Below are 15,812 nucleotides of genomic sequence, written 5' to 3' on the forward strand. Positions count from 1 at the left end.
CAATTAAAAGAAAGTAATTTCTGATGTGGACCGACCCACAAAAATATCTAGTCTGATGCCTCACCAATTCTCAATATAAAATCAACAGCTACTATTTTTTTCTTTGAATCTTGTTTTTTTTTGTCGGAGCTTCATTATGTAAAGACTAAAGAACCATAATATATTGTAGCAGAAACCATATAAAGTTCATTAGTGAGTTACGCTTACGTATATGAATTGTCCAGAAAATATGAAATGCAATGAGGATGATCAAATGTGTTATTTCACCTTTAACAAACAAACAAAAAAAGGGTGCATTCTTCGTGGGAATACAATATGTTCCCATTCTTTTGTAAAAAAAAAAAAGACGATATATATTTTTTTATTTAATATATAAGTGGGAAAATGTTAATAGAATGAGTAACGATGAGAAAAGCTGTAGCCAACGTGTATCTGATATACTTTCTTGTCAGCGAAGAAAGACGGATAACTACTGAATTCAATTTATGGCTAATCTACTCATCTAAGTCATCTTAGTATTATAACTAATCTAGTTTTATCATCACGTTACGGTTCCCAGTATAATAAAATTATTTTCTCCTGGTCAAACTCTGTTTCTTGTTCTAGAGAATTGATCAAAATGGTGAATGTAGTTGTGATTAGTTTAAGTTTAAGTGCAAGTTGAACATTATATAGTAGTGATTACTGATTAGTTTAAGTATGACAAACGAAGTTGCACAATTTAGTTAAGAAATTGACGTGGACGGACTTGTTTGAAGATACGCCGCGGCAACTAGAAACACATTGCCCCAATTTGTTGGACTCTTTTGACCAAGACATGTATTCCCAAATATTTTGTTTTTTTCGTTTTCGGGTGTGAATGTTTTCCAAATACAGTTATTAATACAATGGCACATGTGTCTCCAAATTCCACATTTTCTTATTACATTAATATTTATCATAAAAAATAACGCAAAACAAAAAGAATTTTCCGAAAAAATATATGTATAGAGAACAAGGCGACGAAAACTGTTGCATAAAAACCTTTTTTTTTTTTTGTTAGCATTAGTGTTAAGTTTTTCTTTGGTCTCGAAAGCAAACATTGTAATCATAAATGATTGGAATACGCATAACTTTGCCCCAACGCATGGATTAGAAAGAGGTTTTATTGACATACAAATGTTCAATCGGAACCGAAGTTTATATATGCATCAGAAAAATGAACCCAAAATTTTTTTAAAAAAAACAATTCATGCAATTAGTTTCTTACACTCATTTAAAAAAGAGGAAATACAATTATTTTAGTTGCTTTTTAAAAGTTAATTTAAGTGAAATATGTTAGGTAGATTTTTCATTTTTTTTATCAGCTACACATTATATCAAAATATAACTCTTTGATTAGTTACCCAATACGGAGGATATAAATTTTCAAAAGATTTTTCATGCTACGCTAAAATTAGTGGCTTAGTGCTATAAGTTAATACAGACGTTGGCTATAAAACATGGATTCAATAATTTTTAAAGCAATCATACCCAATGTGTATTATTTTGTTTCTAAACCGGATCTTCCGGACTTTCCACCAAAATTTTAAATATTCGATTTACCTTGAAAGATATAAAACCCCTTAAAGAGAAATTTCGAGATCAAAATCACAATAAGCTTGAAGATCCCATTTATCGAACCGAACCTAATCAGACTACGCAACCGAAACATTGATTGTTGTAATTTGTAACCAAACTCAACCTTAAGATAATTTGGCGCATTGTTGGTATGAGTTGACCAGTCAAGAGAAGGAAAATTGGTCAACGGATTTTAATCTGAACATATATACTAAAAACATACTATTAAGTATTAATACTATATAGCATATACCAAAACTCTGGTGCATCATTGGATCGGAGAAAAGGTCCGGACTTGAGGCTCGTTACGCCGGCGAAGACTCATCGGAAACTATTCAGATCAGACGGAAGAAGGAGGGCTCGATGAAGAGCAGATTGAAGAGCTACAAGAGGAAGAAGCTAGGGTTAGCCACAGTCATCATCTTCTGTTCACTCTGTTTCCTCATCGGGTTCTACGGTTCCACTCTACTGTCTCAGGTGTGTAAACCCACCGATTGAACTCTATGGTTCTTGAAGATGCGATCAGATCTGCAATTTAGTTATCGAGGGTTTTTATGTTTTGGGAGCAGAATGTGCCTGGAGTTAGACCCAGGTTGAGAATGTTGGAGATGGTGGAAAATGGAGAAGAAGAAGCTGGCTTGATGCCTCATGGTGTTACTGGAGAGGAATCTGTCGGATCGATCCCATTTCAGGTGATCTTTGTTGCTAATTAATGACCTTTTTAGATGTTTCGATTTGCAAAATCGATTAGTTCAGGCAAAATATTTCATTTTGATCGAAGTTAACTCTTTTGTTTTTTGGTGGTGTGAGTGTGAGTGTGAGTATGAGATTAGTGGGTTTACTTGAAGCAAGTAGTAAAAATTGATGCTTCATCTTCTGTGGATCATTGGTATTAATTTGGCAGGTACTGAGTTGGAAACCTAGGGCTATATATTTTCCGAATTTTGCAAGTGCAGAACAATGCCAAACTATAATTGAGAGGGCCAAGATTAATCTGAAGCCTTCTGCTTTGGCTCTCCGGAAAGGAGAAACTGCTGAGAGCACTAAAGGCACTAGAACAAGGTCTCTCTTTTTTCTTTTCAGTTTCATGTAAAAGCCTTTGCTTTCATCAAATAGTTCATCAGTAGCCTCAGTCTTATGCTTGGTGTGTTGTCACAGCTCAGGAACTTTTATCAGTGCTTCAGAAGAGAGTACTGGTGCTCTGGATTTTGTCGAAAGGAAAATTGCAAGAGCTACGATGATCCCAAGGACCCATGGAGAGGTTTGATTTCTACTTCCTAATCCCATTTTGAGTCATAGATTTTAGCATCTTTAATTTGATTACCATGGAAGTTGATATAAGCATTAATATAGGCATAAAATCTTGGATTTAGATTTCTGAAATCAACAAAATTTGATATCGACATTTTGCCAAAGAGTTGTGAAATTTCCTAAAGAGTAACAAGAAATTTGATTTTTTGTTTGTTGCTAAATTGGCGCAGGCATTCAATATTTTACGGTATGAACTTGGCCAAAAGTATGATTCCCACTATGATGTTTTCAACCCAACAGAATACGGACCACAACCAAGCCAAAGGGTAAAATACTTTTATCTGTCATGTTTACAGCTTTCTTTAGAACTGGAGATCTCATTTGTTTTTATGCAGATTGCTTCCTTCTTGTTGTACCTATCTGATGTAGAAGAAGGTGGCGAAACCATGTTCCCATTTGAGGTCAGTTTATAATATATACATATTCAAACCGTTTTTTTTATGTTAATTGACTCCATTCAAACGGCCTCGATTGCCAGAACGGTGCTAATATGGGCAGCGGATATGATTACAAGAAATGTGTCGGGCTTAAAGTAAAGCCTCGCAGAGGAGATGGTCTTCTATTTTATTCCGTGTTTCCAAATGGAACGATTGATCAGGTAAAAAGGGCTTGAAACAGATATCAAAATCCACAGTGCTTGACTCCAGTTCCTTGGATTAGATCGAACAGCTACAGTTAGTTCATGCTAATAGTCGCTCTTTCCCTATGGTTGGACTGCTTTTGCAGACTTCGCTTCACGGGAGTTGCCCGGTGACTAAAGGAGAGAAATGGGTAGCAACTAAGTGGATAAGAGACCAAGAACAGCAAGACTAACTGTCTTTTCTTACCATATATCTCACAGCTTCTATCTTTTGAGAATGGATCCATTATGTACAGTTCTTCGCCAAAACAGTGTAACTATTGAGTTTCCTTATAATGTGAATGATACGGAGCTTAAACCCATTGAAGGTTATACTTTTAGCCCGGAATATATCCTTAGAACGAAGCGAACAGACTTTTCTTGTGATTTAGCCAAAAAAAAAAAAGACTTTTCTAGCGATTGAATGCGATAGTGGACAGGAATATAAGAGTATTAACACTAGAGAAATGAAAGTTGACAATCAGTTCGGGTGAATTTTTTTTTTTTTTTTTTTTAACAGAGTTTAGAAAGTGCCTCGTTGTGTAGATTGTGTTCTACTTTCGGTTTCACCTGCACATCATTTTTATTTTTTATTTTGATGTCGGCATAGACACATCAAATACTATTTATCTTATTTTGATTAGTTTAGTCCACAAATGATAAATTTGTTTGTAACTTCATCTTCCAAAGGTCTATTTCCAAAAAGAAAAAAAGATCTTCCAATGATCTGCATCATTTGACATCTACATTTAAAAAAAAAAAAAGAGAGTTTATAATAGCGGCTCAAATTCGGAATGTGGGACACGAACCTAACACGTGGCACGTATCAAAGGTTAGCGTCACTATGTTAAGTTTGTACGTGTCAGAAATGATGACGCAATGTGAAGACGACGTTCAGACCAGAAATAGTTTGGGTACGTTTGGTTTTTGACCCGTCCAGCTTTTCGGGTCACGCGCTTCGTGGCATGCGATGCGCACTCTCCTCCTCCTAACAAGGACATGAAAAGGCTATAACACATTTACCCTCTTTAAAACTATGTGGTTCTAAAACACTTGACCTACGTTTTACTTTTCACACAATTGAATTTCAAGAGTATGAGTTTACATTTTCTCTGTCGATGTGAAGTAGAACCATGTCTGGTTCTTCTTTAACACCATGAAAAAAACGAATATTAACGTAACAAAATTCAAAAGTGTAAAATAACAATAAGTTATTATTTTGTGTGAAAAACTAAGTAACATGATTTGAAGACCAAAAGTAATTATTTGATAATACTCCCTCTGTTCAGAATTATTTGATGTTTAAGGTTTTTGCACACAGTTTAGGGATTCATTTAATTTTTATTTTTCTTATACTAAAAATATTATTTATAATTCATTTAAATATCATTCAGCCAATAAAAATATAATCTGCAGAATATAAAAGGTCAAACTATAAAAATTCATTAAATTTTGCATTGAAAAGTGAGAACATCAAATAATTCTGAACAAAAAAACCTTCTAATACATCAAATAATTCTGAATAATAAACTATAATATCTATCTTAACTAAATTACATTTCATAAACTTTTTTTTGGTCTAAATAAATATTTTTGTTATAGTGCTTTAAATAATGAAGATTCACTTTTTTTTTTTTGACAACTATGAAGATTCACCTTATTAATGTAAGAGCTTGAGTTTTTATTTCCTATTCCAATTTTAATTATGATTAATCATCATTACAGGTTTTTTCTTTAAGCTCTGTTGGAAAGATTCCCGGAATTCTTCAATTTTCGGTATCTAGAAAATGCAAATTCCATCATTTAAGAACGATTAAAAGGCTGGTACAAGGCGCGAGTATGTACACTATATACTCGCGAAAATATATAAATTGCGTGTTTCCTTTTTTTCTTTGTCTGAGTTTGTATCTCTCTATTTAGTATTTCCCCTGTAATAAATAAAAATAAAAAATAAAACAGAGCTTCCCTCTGTCTGTTTTCTCCTCCTCCGCCGTTATATATAAACCCCTTTCCCTGAACCCCTCCAAAACTCTCGGAACCACCGCTAATATGGCCGGCGCATTATTTAGAAACGCTGCCACCGACGCCGCTCGGATCTTTCGGTCGCAGCGAACAGCGCCGGCGAATCTTTTGGGGAAGGTGGATCCGTCACTGAGAGATATTGTGCGGTTGCAGTCGAGGCCTTATTTTCATGCGCCTTGGAAAGCAAAGGAAACCGGATTCTCTCCTTCTTCCTTAATCTCTGGTTTCTGTTCCTCGTCTTCCGCTTCTTCGACAGCCTCTACGGCATCGTTTGCGAAGGTTGGATTCATCGGATGGTATTTGGGTATGGTGAAATCGAGGCCGGTTCTTACCAAATCCATCACATCGTCGCTTATTTACATAGCTGCTGATTTGTCTTCACAGGTGATTTCATGAGTTTACTCATTTTGAGTGTGTGGATCTCCGAAAGATGGAAACGGTTTCCATTATCTTATTCATGTTTTCACTGTTTTAGCTGAAGAAAATTGATTACCTTTCGTTTTCTTTATCCTGTATTTCGAAATTTTTCATCACTCGAGATGGTTGTGATTTAATATATTTGCCATACAATAAGAAATTTTGTGAGCCTCAGGATAGAATGTAGTGATCTTGTGTAAAATGATTGTAGAGCTTCAAACCAGAAACTGTGAAGCTTTGTTCTTTTGTTTTGGTTTTCATGAAATTGAGACTAATTTACTTTGGTTTTGTTTTCTAGCTTATAGTAAATCTGTATAAGTAAAAGTGAGTGAATTTCCGTGGTATTTTGAAGGTGTGAGAGAGGATAACAATTTTTTTCTAAATTAGAATTTCCTAAGGTTGTGAATCAGAGGCGTGAAGTTTGATTCTTAGTAATGTGTCTTCAACAGAAAGAGGTTTTGAGTGTTACCTTGAGGGGATGGAGTTATAAGGTTTTATGCGGAGCTGTTACTATTCTCAGTTAGTTAAATGTGCTGCCTTTCTTTCTACTTGTAACGTTGTTGAGCCATGTGGCCTGTTGAAAAATGTCTTTATTAGAGCTCATTAGAAATATGTGAGCTTCAGGATCTAACGGTGTGATCTTGTGTGAAATGTTTCTAGGGCCTCATACCAGAAGTTACTAATTGATTGTATTGTTAGAAGTTCTGTGTTTATTTCATTGAAAGTTAAAGACTGAATTTGACATTATATATTTTGGTTGATTTTTCCTAATATATCAGTTTGTTTTCTAACATATGGTAAAGCAGAAGCGTTGTGCTTATATCGTTGTGATGCCTCGTGGCCTGTTGATGAGTGTCACTAATATTGGATCTTTGAACAGACAATTCCGCAAGATTCAGTGGAGTCTTATGACTTGGTAAGAACAGCAAGGATGGCTGGATATGGGTTATTAATCTTAGGTCCTACACTTCACTATTGGTTCAATCTCATGTCAAGACTCTTCCCTAAACGAGATACGATCACAACGTTTAAGAAAATGGCCATGGGGCAGACCGTCTACGGACCTGTCATGAACGTTGTTTTCTTCTCTTTGAATGCAGCCCTACAGGGTAAGCTTTCAACTGTGCTTGAATGGAAGAAAAAGTATTACGTGGTTCCTTTTTTTCTTTTAGCAACATCAGAAGTTATGATTTTTTTGCAATTCTAGATCTGGTTGACCTGTAATTTTGTGGATTGTTGTTAAATTTGATCTTAGACTTTTGTCTTAAAGACAGCAAAGTCTGATTTATGATTATTTTTCTCAGGTGAAAACGGTTCAGAGATAGTTGCTAGATTGAAAAGGGACTTGCTTCCCACAATGCTAAACGGTGCCATGTATTGGCCTTTGTGTGATTTTATTACATTTAAGTTCTGCCCAGTTCATTTACAGGTACTTCCACTTCATTTCAATCTGTCCTTGTTGCGATTAGCCTTTTTGGTTCGAGACGAATCATTTATTTTCTTTATGGCTTTCTCTTATCTTGAGTTTTGGTTATATAAATCAGTGCTGGCTTCTTTTTCTCTGCAGCCACTTGTAAGCAACTCGTTTTCGTATCTATGGACAATCTACATAACTTATATGGCAAGCCGCGAGAAACCAACTGCCATTGCAGCCTGATTCAGCTCTCTTTCAAACCCTTTTTACACGCTCAATTTTATCTACATGGAGAATTCAGTTATGTGATTCAGGAATGCAGAAAGGGAGCCCAGGAGCCTTTACTAAAGGGAGCCCAGGAGCCTTTACTAAAAGAAGCAGAGCATTCTTCAACATTCTTTGTTTCCTCTCTATAGATTTCAGAGAGTAAAATGTAAAGAGTCTTGGAAGAACTAAAACTTTGGACATGGTATCATTCTGTGTCCTGCACTCTTAGATTTAACTCAGTTCTGCGTTTATCATTCCATGTAATATTTTTAGTGAAATGCAAGTTCTTTTAACTTTGACCAGACTAATTATTCAGATAAGACCTATCTAGAAGCGAAACTGATTTTTCTTTTTTTTTGCTTTCATTATTAATTTTGTTACATCAGAGAGCAAAAAGGGAAAAGAAAATGACACAGGAGTGTAAAACAAAACAATCAGCTAATCAAATGGCGTTTAACCTTAAAATCCCTATTTAATCTCACTCTACTAACATAACTTGTACAACACTAAGACCCACCTTTGTTCTCTTCAAAGCTACTTCCTTTGGTGACTTGAATCATCTCAACAACTTTTTCCAATGGCTCGGCGCGAACCAACAACCAGAAAACTTTTCACAAACCCAAATTCCAGGAAAGAATTTCAGCTTCAGGTATATCTATCCAATGAGTCTAATCAAATGCTATGTATAGTAGCTGAATCTTCTTTACTCGTCTAAAGCACGTGAACATATCTTCTCCAGAAGTATAGGCCACTCTTCTCCAAGAATCTGAGGATTCAGCTCCATACCAGCACGAAAATCAGACATAGATACATACGAAAGCCTTCTGCTTTGATGTGCGTACTGGAAATTCATCTCTCTCACTTGTTCATTCCCACATCGAGTGTTGGCCAAACTCAGACAAGGCTCAATCAACCTTCTCATAAACGCATCCAACCCGCTATTAAGAAGACTAACAGAGTCCATAGATATCTTTAGCCCTTCCATCTCCAATCTCCTCTCCAACCGATTCCGCAGCGTTCTTGTATCAGGTAGTTCACCGCTGCTCTGACAAGTCTCAGGGTTCAAACTGCTACTACTACACACAGATACATTGGAAAGAGACTTTCTAGTGACTCCACCCCTAAGACTCATGGAAACACCGAGCGGAGCAGTAACTGGACTACGGCTCTGCACACTTGGACTTGCTGCAACTTGTTCAACCTCTTCTCCTTCTTCCACAGACGCAACTTCAACGGGAGGTCTACTTCCTAGAGAAAGCAATTCAGTAGCACTTTGTGCCTTAGACATTGACTCCTCGTTCGTTGTAGTTAAACTCTGAGGCTTCCCAAGTGGGCCAAGCGGGCTTGGCCGGTCTCTGAACTTCTTTGACCTGCATTTGCGAGTCGAAGGAGAGATTGCAGAATCCCCATAAAGCGGCTGAATTTGATTGCTCTTCGAGTTCCCATTTCCGAATCTGACAAAGTTCCCACCTTTCTTTGGATATCTCGATGGAGGAGATTTGGCAACACTAGCGTTCTTGACGATGGAACGTATTAGACGGTTATGAAGAGGAATGTTTTGCCTACCGATCGTCTTGATACAGAACTTGTCAAATTCAGACTTGGTGATCCTCAAGGCAAAGAATCTTCCGAGCTGATCGAAGTAACTCTCAGCTCTTTGATGCCCGATTTCCCGGAAAATGAGGGATTTGATCTCCAACGTATCGGAACGGGAAAACCCTTTATTGGATCCCATCTTCAACAATATACAGCTGAAGCAAACTTCACAATTCTATTGAGCTAAAACCAACATCCCAAGTTTCAATTCAAGAACCAATAACCTGAAAGTCCCAATTCTCAATGCATACCTGAAAAATCAGAACCCGAAAATCAAGAACAGAAATCAAAATTCGGTCAATTCGAAGTGAAGTAAAGGGGATAACGAAATACAAAAGCAATCGAATTAACTGAGAAAAATTGGATAACGAGAATCAAAACAAGGATTGAGCATCGCAATTTCGGGAAAACTCGAGGTAACAGACTTATAAAGAAGAGATTGAGAAAATTTGACTTTGAAAGCAGCGAGAGGTGATTTCGCGAAGGAAATAATCGGATCCCAAATAACGAAAAAGAGTGAAGGAAACAGAGATTGAATCATCGACAAGGGAAAGAAACGATTAGAGAAGAAACTTACCCAGTAAAAGAGAATCTCTTTAATCTCTTGAAAGGCTTCCCCTTTGTGCCCTAAAGGCAAAAGGGATTTTTGTTTTTTCTTCGTTTCGCTTCTCTTCTGTTTTTTTGGTTCTCCGGGTTCGTGTTCGTACGTGAGAGAACTAAGAACGTGTTGGGCTTTGGACAACCTCACACGTGCGAGTTTTTTTTCCGTGAAGTTTTTCTTTGTTTTTTTTTTAGGGAAAATATATACGGATTGTTCTCTGTAGATTTTCATTTTCATAATTGAATGTTCCGTGGTTAATTTTTTTTTTGTGATTATTATAATGTACTTGTTTGATAACTGATAATGGTATACAGTTTGCCTGAAATGTTTGTGTAAAAAAAGTGGTAGATCCAATTCTGAAATTGATAATATACTACTAAAAACGATAGCAACACACCTGAAAAAGCAAAGAGAAACACAAATCTGTATGATAATCAGATTGCAAAACAAAGTTTTGAATAAAACATGGGACGCTAAAATGTCCAACAGCTCAAAAACCTTAAAAGCTTAAAAACAAGGTGACTGCTCCTGTGTAAACAACATAGCTCTTTAACGGTACTGCAAAACAAAAACAGATGAATCAGTAATCTTCCAAGCAAAATCTTATGGAGACGCAATGAATAAGCTATCAAAAAACCATATTTACCTTAATGAATCCTATTTCCTTGGCGTTGCTGCAGAAGCATTGTCTACAGCAGTTAAGACCATACTTACTGATTAGTCCATGGGAGTTTCCGCACACTCGGCTGCACAAATCCAAGATGCCCAGTGTAACATAAAAAAACGCATTTTGATTAAAAGATGGGCCGAAATGTACAGGCCCAGTCTGTTATTAGTTTTTCTTTAACATCGAAGAAGGTCTCTATAAGTGGTACTCAACATTGTCCGAAGATTCCAACAGTTTTGGAAAAGTTGTTTAAAAACTCTTTCTAATCATTGTCCAGGCCCACCAGTTATAGGTAATTTTCAAACGAAACCATATGTGTGGAAGAAGATTTCAGAATAGTTGTCAAATGATTTCTGATTTATATTCTATGCGATCACAGATCTTTTAAATTTGCAACTTTCCAAGTATTAGAAGAAACAAAGTAACGAAAACGACAGACTTATATAATGAACAAGGAACAGTCACATAAATCAGCTTTGGTGTCATATGATAAAAAAAATAAACTAAATAGACTATTTTTTTTTGTTAAAGAAAAATAAATAGACCATAACTGTTTCCTCTATACACATATGAAATTATATAAGTATTGCATACTTTTTTCTGTCTCCAAATACCAGAAGATGGAAAATGAAAATGTCTTTTCCCGTTCCCCATTTTGTAGTCCGTTTTTTTTTTAACTTTGATCATTTTCGCCTTAGCTGTTTACATCAAAATATTTAAACCATACCTTGAACCAAAGTCAATTCTTATATAATAGGTGATGAAATGCTGAAGTCAATTGTAATTTAAGATAACGAAACCACAATGTCAAAATATAGAATTAATTGCTGAAGAATATCCAATATAAACCATAATAGTATTTTGATAGATGCATATTATTATGTATTTGATTCTCAGAAGTTAATCTTAGTAATCCATATGTTAGTTACCTTTAAAAGAGATGTAAGAAGCACACTTTAAAAAAGAAAAATCTATATGACTAAGAAGTTCTATAATTTGTTGTAAGCAATATTCTTCCATCGGGGATATTTATACTAAGAAAATTCATTATCTAAAATTTTGAAGAAAGGATATAAACAGCTTTCGATGGTGGGACTAGACATGGACTATTGGATCCGAGTTCCGGCCGTTAAACGAAAAGAAAAAAGAAAACACTTGAATACATGTAAATTGCAGATATATTAATCACATTAGAGAAATTAATAGATCATTTTTCTGATCTTTGATTTGATCAAAATTTATTCTAATGCATATTTCATTTCTTATATCCATAAAATAATGTTAATGTTACTTGTTGCCTATAGACTAATGTTGTCTTTGGCCAAAAAAAAAAAAGACTAATGTTGTCATACAATTTTTTGTCCTACATCAATCAATGCACCAAACGTCGAAGTTTAATAAAAAGAAAAGGCGAAGGCACGAGGCGGACGCAAACCGTAACAAACGTTTTAATATGATATTAAAGATCCTGATCATAATCGTATACTTAAGTATAATCAAATGAGCAAGACAGGAAGCCATAAAAATAAGAGAAGAGTAAGAATATTAATTATTAGGTGGTCTTATAATGTCGATAATTATATAGATAAACAAATAAAGACATTCTCTTCACCTACCAATCGTCAGCCGAATCAAATTTAACTAAGATACAACACACAATTGTCTTTATTAATACGCTAAACTGAGATATTAGTTTGTACTTTTTGCATATCTTTCTAATTAGAGAGAGATTTGGATGAGCGCAAGTATTTACATGTTAGGTTGTTTTTTCAGCGCCTCTTTTAAAACAGTAAGAGCAGAGGAAAAAATTACAACATTTTAGAACTCAGTTGCTTTGGGTAATATTTTCACACGATAATAGATATTCTGCTTCTATATATAGAGAAAAGGCTGCTTTTTTTTGTTTTGTTCTAATTTCAACGATAATGTTACTTGGGTAATATTTTTTTGTTTGCATGCTTGGGTAATATTATCACATTAATTGTTTTACTTTTTATTTTATTTTGTTCAATTAGTATTTTCCGATTAGTTTTCTGCAGTCCAGGATCAAATAACTGCATTTTCTGATGGTTCATGATTGGGTTGCGTTTATAATTTTCTAGTATATGCGTGTGGTTTGCAGCTACGTCTATATTTAAAATGTCTAAACACATACTTTAGGAATTTAATATAAATAATGATGCTGAGGAATATCCGACACACGTTGCACCTTGATCTCTTTAAGTGTGTTTGGTAGGATTCGTTTCATTTACCTCGCAAATTCTTGCTTTTATTTTCCACACTTCAAAATTTCATATATGACATCATAATATTACTAACTTCAACAAAATAGCATTGATTTTAGGAAAGGAGCTAAAAATTGAACATTTGGGTTAGACTCCAAGAGATAAAGGGTTAAAATTTATTCAATACTCCCTTCGCTCTTGAAAAAGTACAGATTATCATATGTACAAATTAATCCCTTCTCTCGTGAAGGAAGTAAGTAACTCTGTAGAATAAACATTAAATAAATTCTTCGCTATTTGAAAAGACAAATTAAAAGCTGTTAGATCGAATATCTATTTTTATTTCCTGCATTCGATTTCTGGAGCTAATATTATAAAATAGTACTAAATATAAAAAATTAACTAGGTTTTAAAATTACAAAATAGCGTCCATGTTAACTGAAACGACAATTTTATGAAGAATAAAAAAATAGTCGTTCGGATTTTTTAAATAATCTTAAGAGGCATCAAATTGCCAGCTATCTACCCAACAAAGAAATTATAAGCATAATTTATAAATCATAATAATATTCGTCTGAAATGCTATAATGTCTGGTCGTGCGTGCAAGGATTGCTTTTAAAAAAAAAAAGCAATCTCCCAATCTAAACTGGGTAAATAGTTTCAAGCAATATAGTTTTAATGTAATCTAATCAGATCTGATTACGCAATTTGTTTCTTTAGGGCTGTGCACAGATTTTATTCTACTAAAAATCCAGAATAAAATAGACAAATTTGTGCAAACTATTGTAATGTGTATTGATTGATATTGGACATAGGTACACCGTACACATATGTAATGTGTAGAGATCAGTTTATAAAACTCTGTCAGTTTCTTCTTTTTATCCCTTATAGTGTTGCATTTCCTAATTCTCTCATTCTACTTTTATTATTCTCTATCGCATAAGTTCGCGCTTATGTTCTGAGTCTATAAAGAAGGTTCAACATTGTCTCTTAATACTCTGTAAAGCATAACACTAGCTGTCTTGCTTTAGCCGAAGACATCTTGAACTGATTATTTAGTGCAATAGTAAGAAACTGTATACAATTTAACTGTACATAAGGGTCGATATAATTTATATATATATATACATTATTTGTTTGTTAATTTGATTTTGTCATTTAGCTCCCAATGGTCACTTAAAGGTTAGTCAGCCTCTTTGGCGATTCCTGTACTCCTAAAAAGGTTATGATTAATAGTTTGATTAGGATATTAATAGCGTTTATAGCTTTCCTATAGGACGATGTCCTTTTCTCTTAGTGATTTAAGAAACAAACCAACTTTAGCTCTTTACTAAAGATTTGTTTAGCTAAGTATTTGCGCTTTAGCTAGGGACTGTTTTCTTGCGATCTTATTATGGTGAAATTTGACCTATTTGATATTAAATATGATTTTAGCCGGCGATGCTAGAATGACATATTTCAATCAACGTTTTACCAAAAATAGCTTCTTGAAAAACACTGATTCAAAATTCGACATAATTTTTGCAGGTGACGTGAATTTATGCTATACATAAACGATGAAATTTTCTCAAAACATTTAGCTCATAGGTGCTACACAGATATTTTGTCATGCAATGGTGCTAATGTCCACACTGCCATCGGATGCTCCTGGTTTTTTGCTATTTTCTTCAAGTCTCGCAGGTTTGAAAGAATTAGTTGAGTTCCATTACGCTTTTTATTTGTTGCTATTTTGTAACTAAAACTGACGAAAAACTACCTGTAAATTTAATCAGTTTATAGAAAATTAATCACTAAAAAGGTAAAAAGACTAGGGAAGAGACACTGATAAAAGAAAATATACCTTTGATAAAGGACACTAAAGAAATTTTGAAATTAATGTAATTTTTTCTTATAAAGAACACATAGATGAAGTAAAATTGAATAAATAAATATAATAATAATTGAATTTTAAAATTTTCATACTCATAACAACGGATTAAAATGTATGTGAGTTTAAAGAGAAACATTAACGGTGAAAGTACTGTGTGCTTTTTTATTTTTAATATAAGAATGGCTTATGAACTTATGGACTTTCCACGCGCACGATCTGCCGTCCAGTGGTTGACTCAACCTAATCAATTATTACTTAATACAGTTAAAATCATATAACTCAGTTTCATTACTTTTTTTCCTTGTCATTTTAAAATATTATTATGACACAAAAACTGTCACGTTCAACAACCAGGTCTCTGATTCTCCACTTCACATCTATCTCTTTCATTCACATTTAAACCTTCTTTTTCTACAAAATTATAATCCATGGAACCTGACAACTGAAGCAACGGAAGAGCTCGATTCTTACTTTGGATATATCGTATATAATAACTACTAACATTACAAATAAAAATTCAGGTAATAAGTCAGTTAACCAAAAATAAAGTTAATGAGTTTGCACCCAAAAAAAGTCAATGTTCGAAGAAATCGAATTTTTGTGTAAAAAAATTATGTACAAACCAAAAGAATAAATTTAGAGGAAGACCTTTAAATTTACTTACATACAATGTCGTTAGATAGTAACACCCCTAAGGCATATATTATAATAAGTATAATACAGAATGTGAAATTGTATGCAACATTGTGCCGTAGTCTTTTTTTTGTTTGTTTGTTGAAAAAGGGTAGACATTGTGCCTTAACTACACTGTAATTATAAGTTATCATATAATGTCGCTAAATAGTAACATCCCTTAGGCCAACGTCCCTAATTCCCTAAGGCATATATTAAAAGAAGTATAATAAGTATACAACTGAATAAACCAAATGATAAAATTTGGAGGAAGAGCCTTAAATCTAACTATCTAAGTTACCATAGTGATCCAAGTATTTTTCATGCTAGTATAATACACACAAACGTAACTATTTTCTCTGTTCTTCTCTAGTCCACCGTTGATTCTTTTCAAAAGTTTTACATGATTTCATTGACAGACCAGGCGAGAACCATAAAATGTCCAAATAGTTTGGATTACTTTGTAGTAATGTATTTTTACAAGATTAGCATACAATTTATTCAGTGTATATATGTTCCGAAAACACAGCT

General features: G+C 34.2%; 3 protein-coding genes across 3 annotated transcripts; 2 read left to right on the plus strand and 1 right to left on the minus strand.

Moving 5' to 3' along the window:
• The first annotated feature begins 1,833 nt into the window (after positions 1-1,833).
• LOC18028502 (probable prolyl 4-hydroxylase 9) lies at positions 1,834-3,870 on the plus strand. Its single transcript, XM_006412237.2, has 8 exons — positions 1,834-2,076; positions 2,169-2,291; positions 2,504-2,661; positions 2,758-2,860; positions 3,081-3,176; positions 3,246-3,311; positions 3,389-3,508; positions 3,637-3,870. Exons 1-8 carry the CDS (start codon positions 1,963-1,965, stop codon positions 3,721-3,723), a joined length of 867 nt encoding a protein of 288 aa, XP_006412300.1. The 5' UTR covers positions 1,834-1,962; the 3' UTR covers positions 3,724-3,870.
• A 1,577-nt stretch (positions 3,871-5,447) lies between these two features.
• Positions 5,448-7,977, plus strand: LOC18028503 (PXMP2/4 family protein 4). The gene is made up of 4 exons (XM_006412238.2): positions 5,448-5,935; positions 6,849-7,077; positions 7,273-7,397; positions 7,536-7,977. Exons 1-4 carry the CDS (start codon positions 5,579-5,581, stop codon positions 7,623-7,625), a joined length of 801 nt encoding a protein of 266 aa, XP_006412301.1. The 5' UTR covers positions 5,448-5,578; the 3' UTR covers positions 7,626-7,977.
• A 3-nt stretch (positions 7,978-7,980) lies between these two features.
• On the minus strand, positions 7,981-9,934 carry LOC18029196. The gene is made up of 2 exons (XM_006412239.2): positions 9,823-9,934; positions 7,981-9,496 (listed from the first exon to the last, which is right to left on the minus strand). The coding sequence occupies exon 2, from the start codon at positions 9,382-9,384 to the stop codon at positions 8,353-8,355; it is 1,032 nt and encodes a 343-aa protein (XP_006412302.1). The 5' UTR covers positions 9,385-9,496; positions 9,823-9,934; the 3' UTR covers positions 7,981-8,352.
• Positions 9,935-15,812: the final 5,878 nt, after the last annotated feature.

Source organism: Eutrema salsugineum, unplaced genomic scaffold (assembly GCF_000478725.1).
Source record: "Eutrema salsugineum unplaced genomic scaffold, Eutsalg1_0 scaffold_1, whole genome shotgun sequence".
NCBI lineage: Eukaryota > Viridiplantae > Streptophyta > Magnoliopsida > Brassicales > Brassicaceae > Eutrema > Eutrema salsugineum.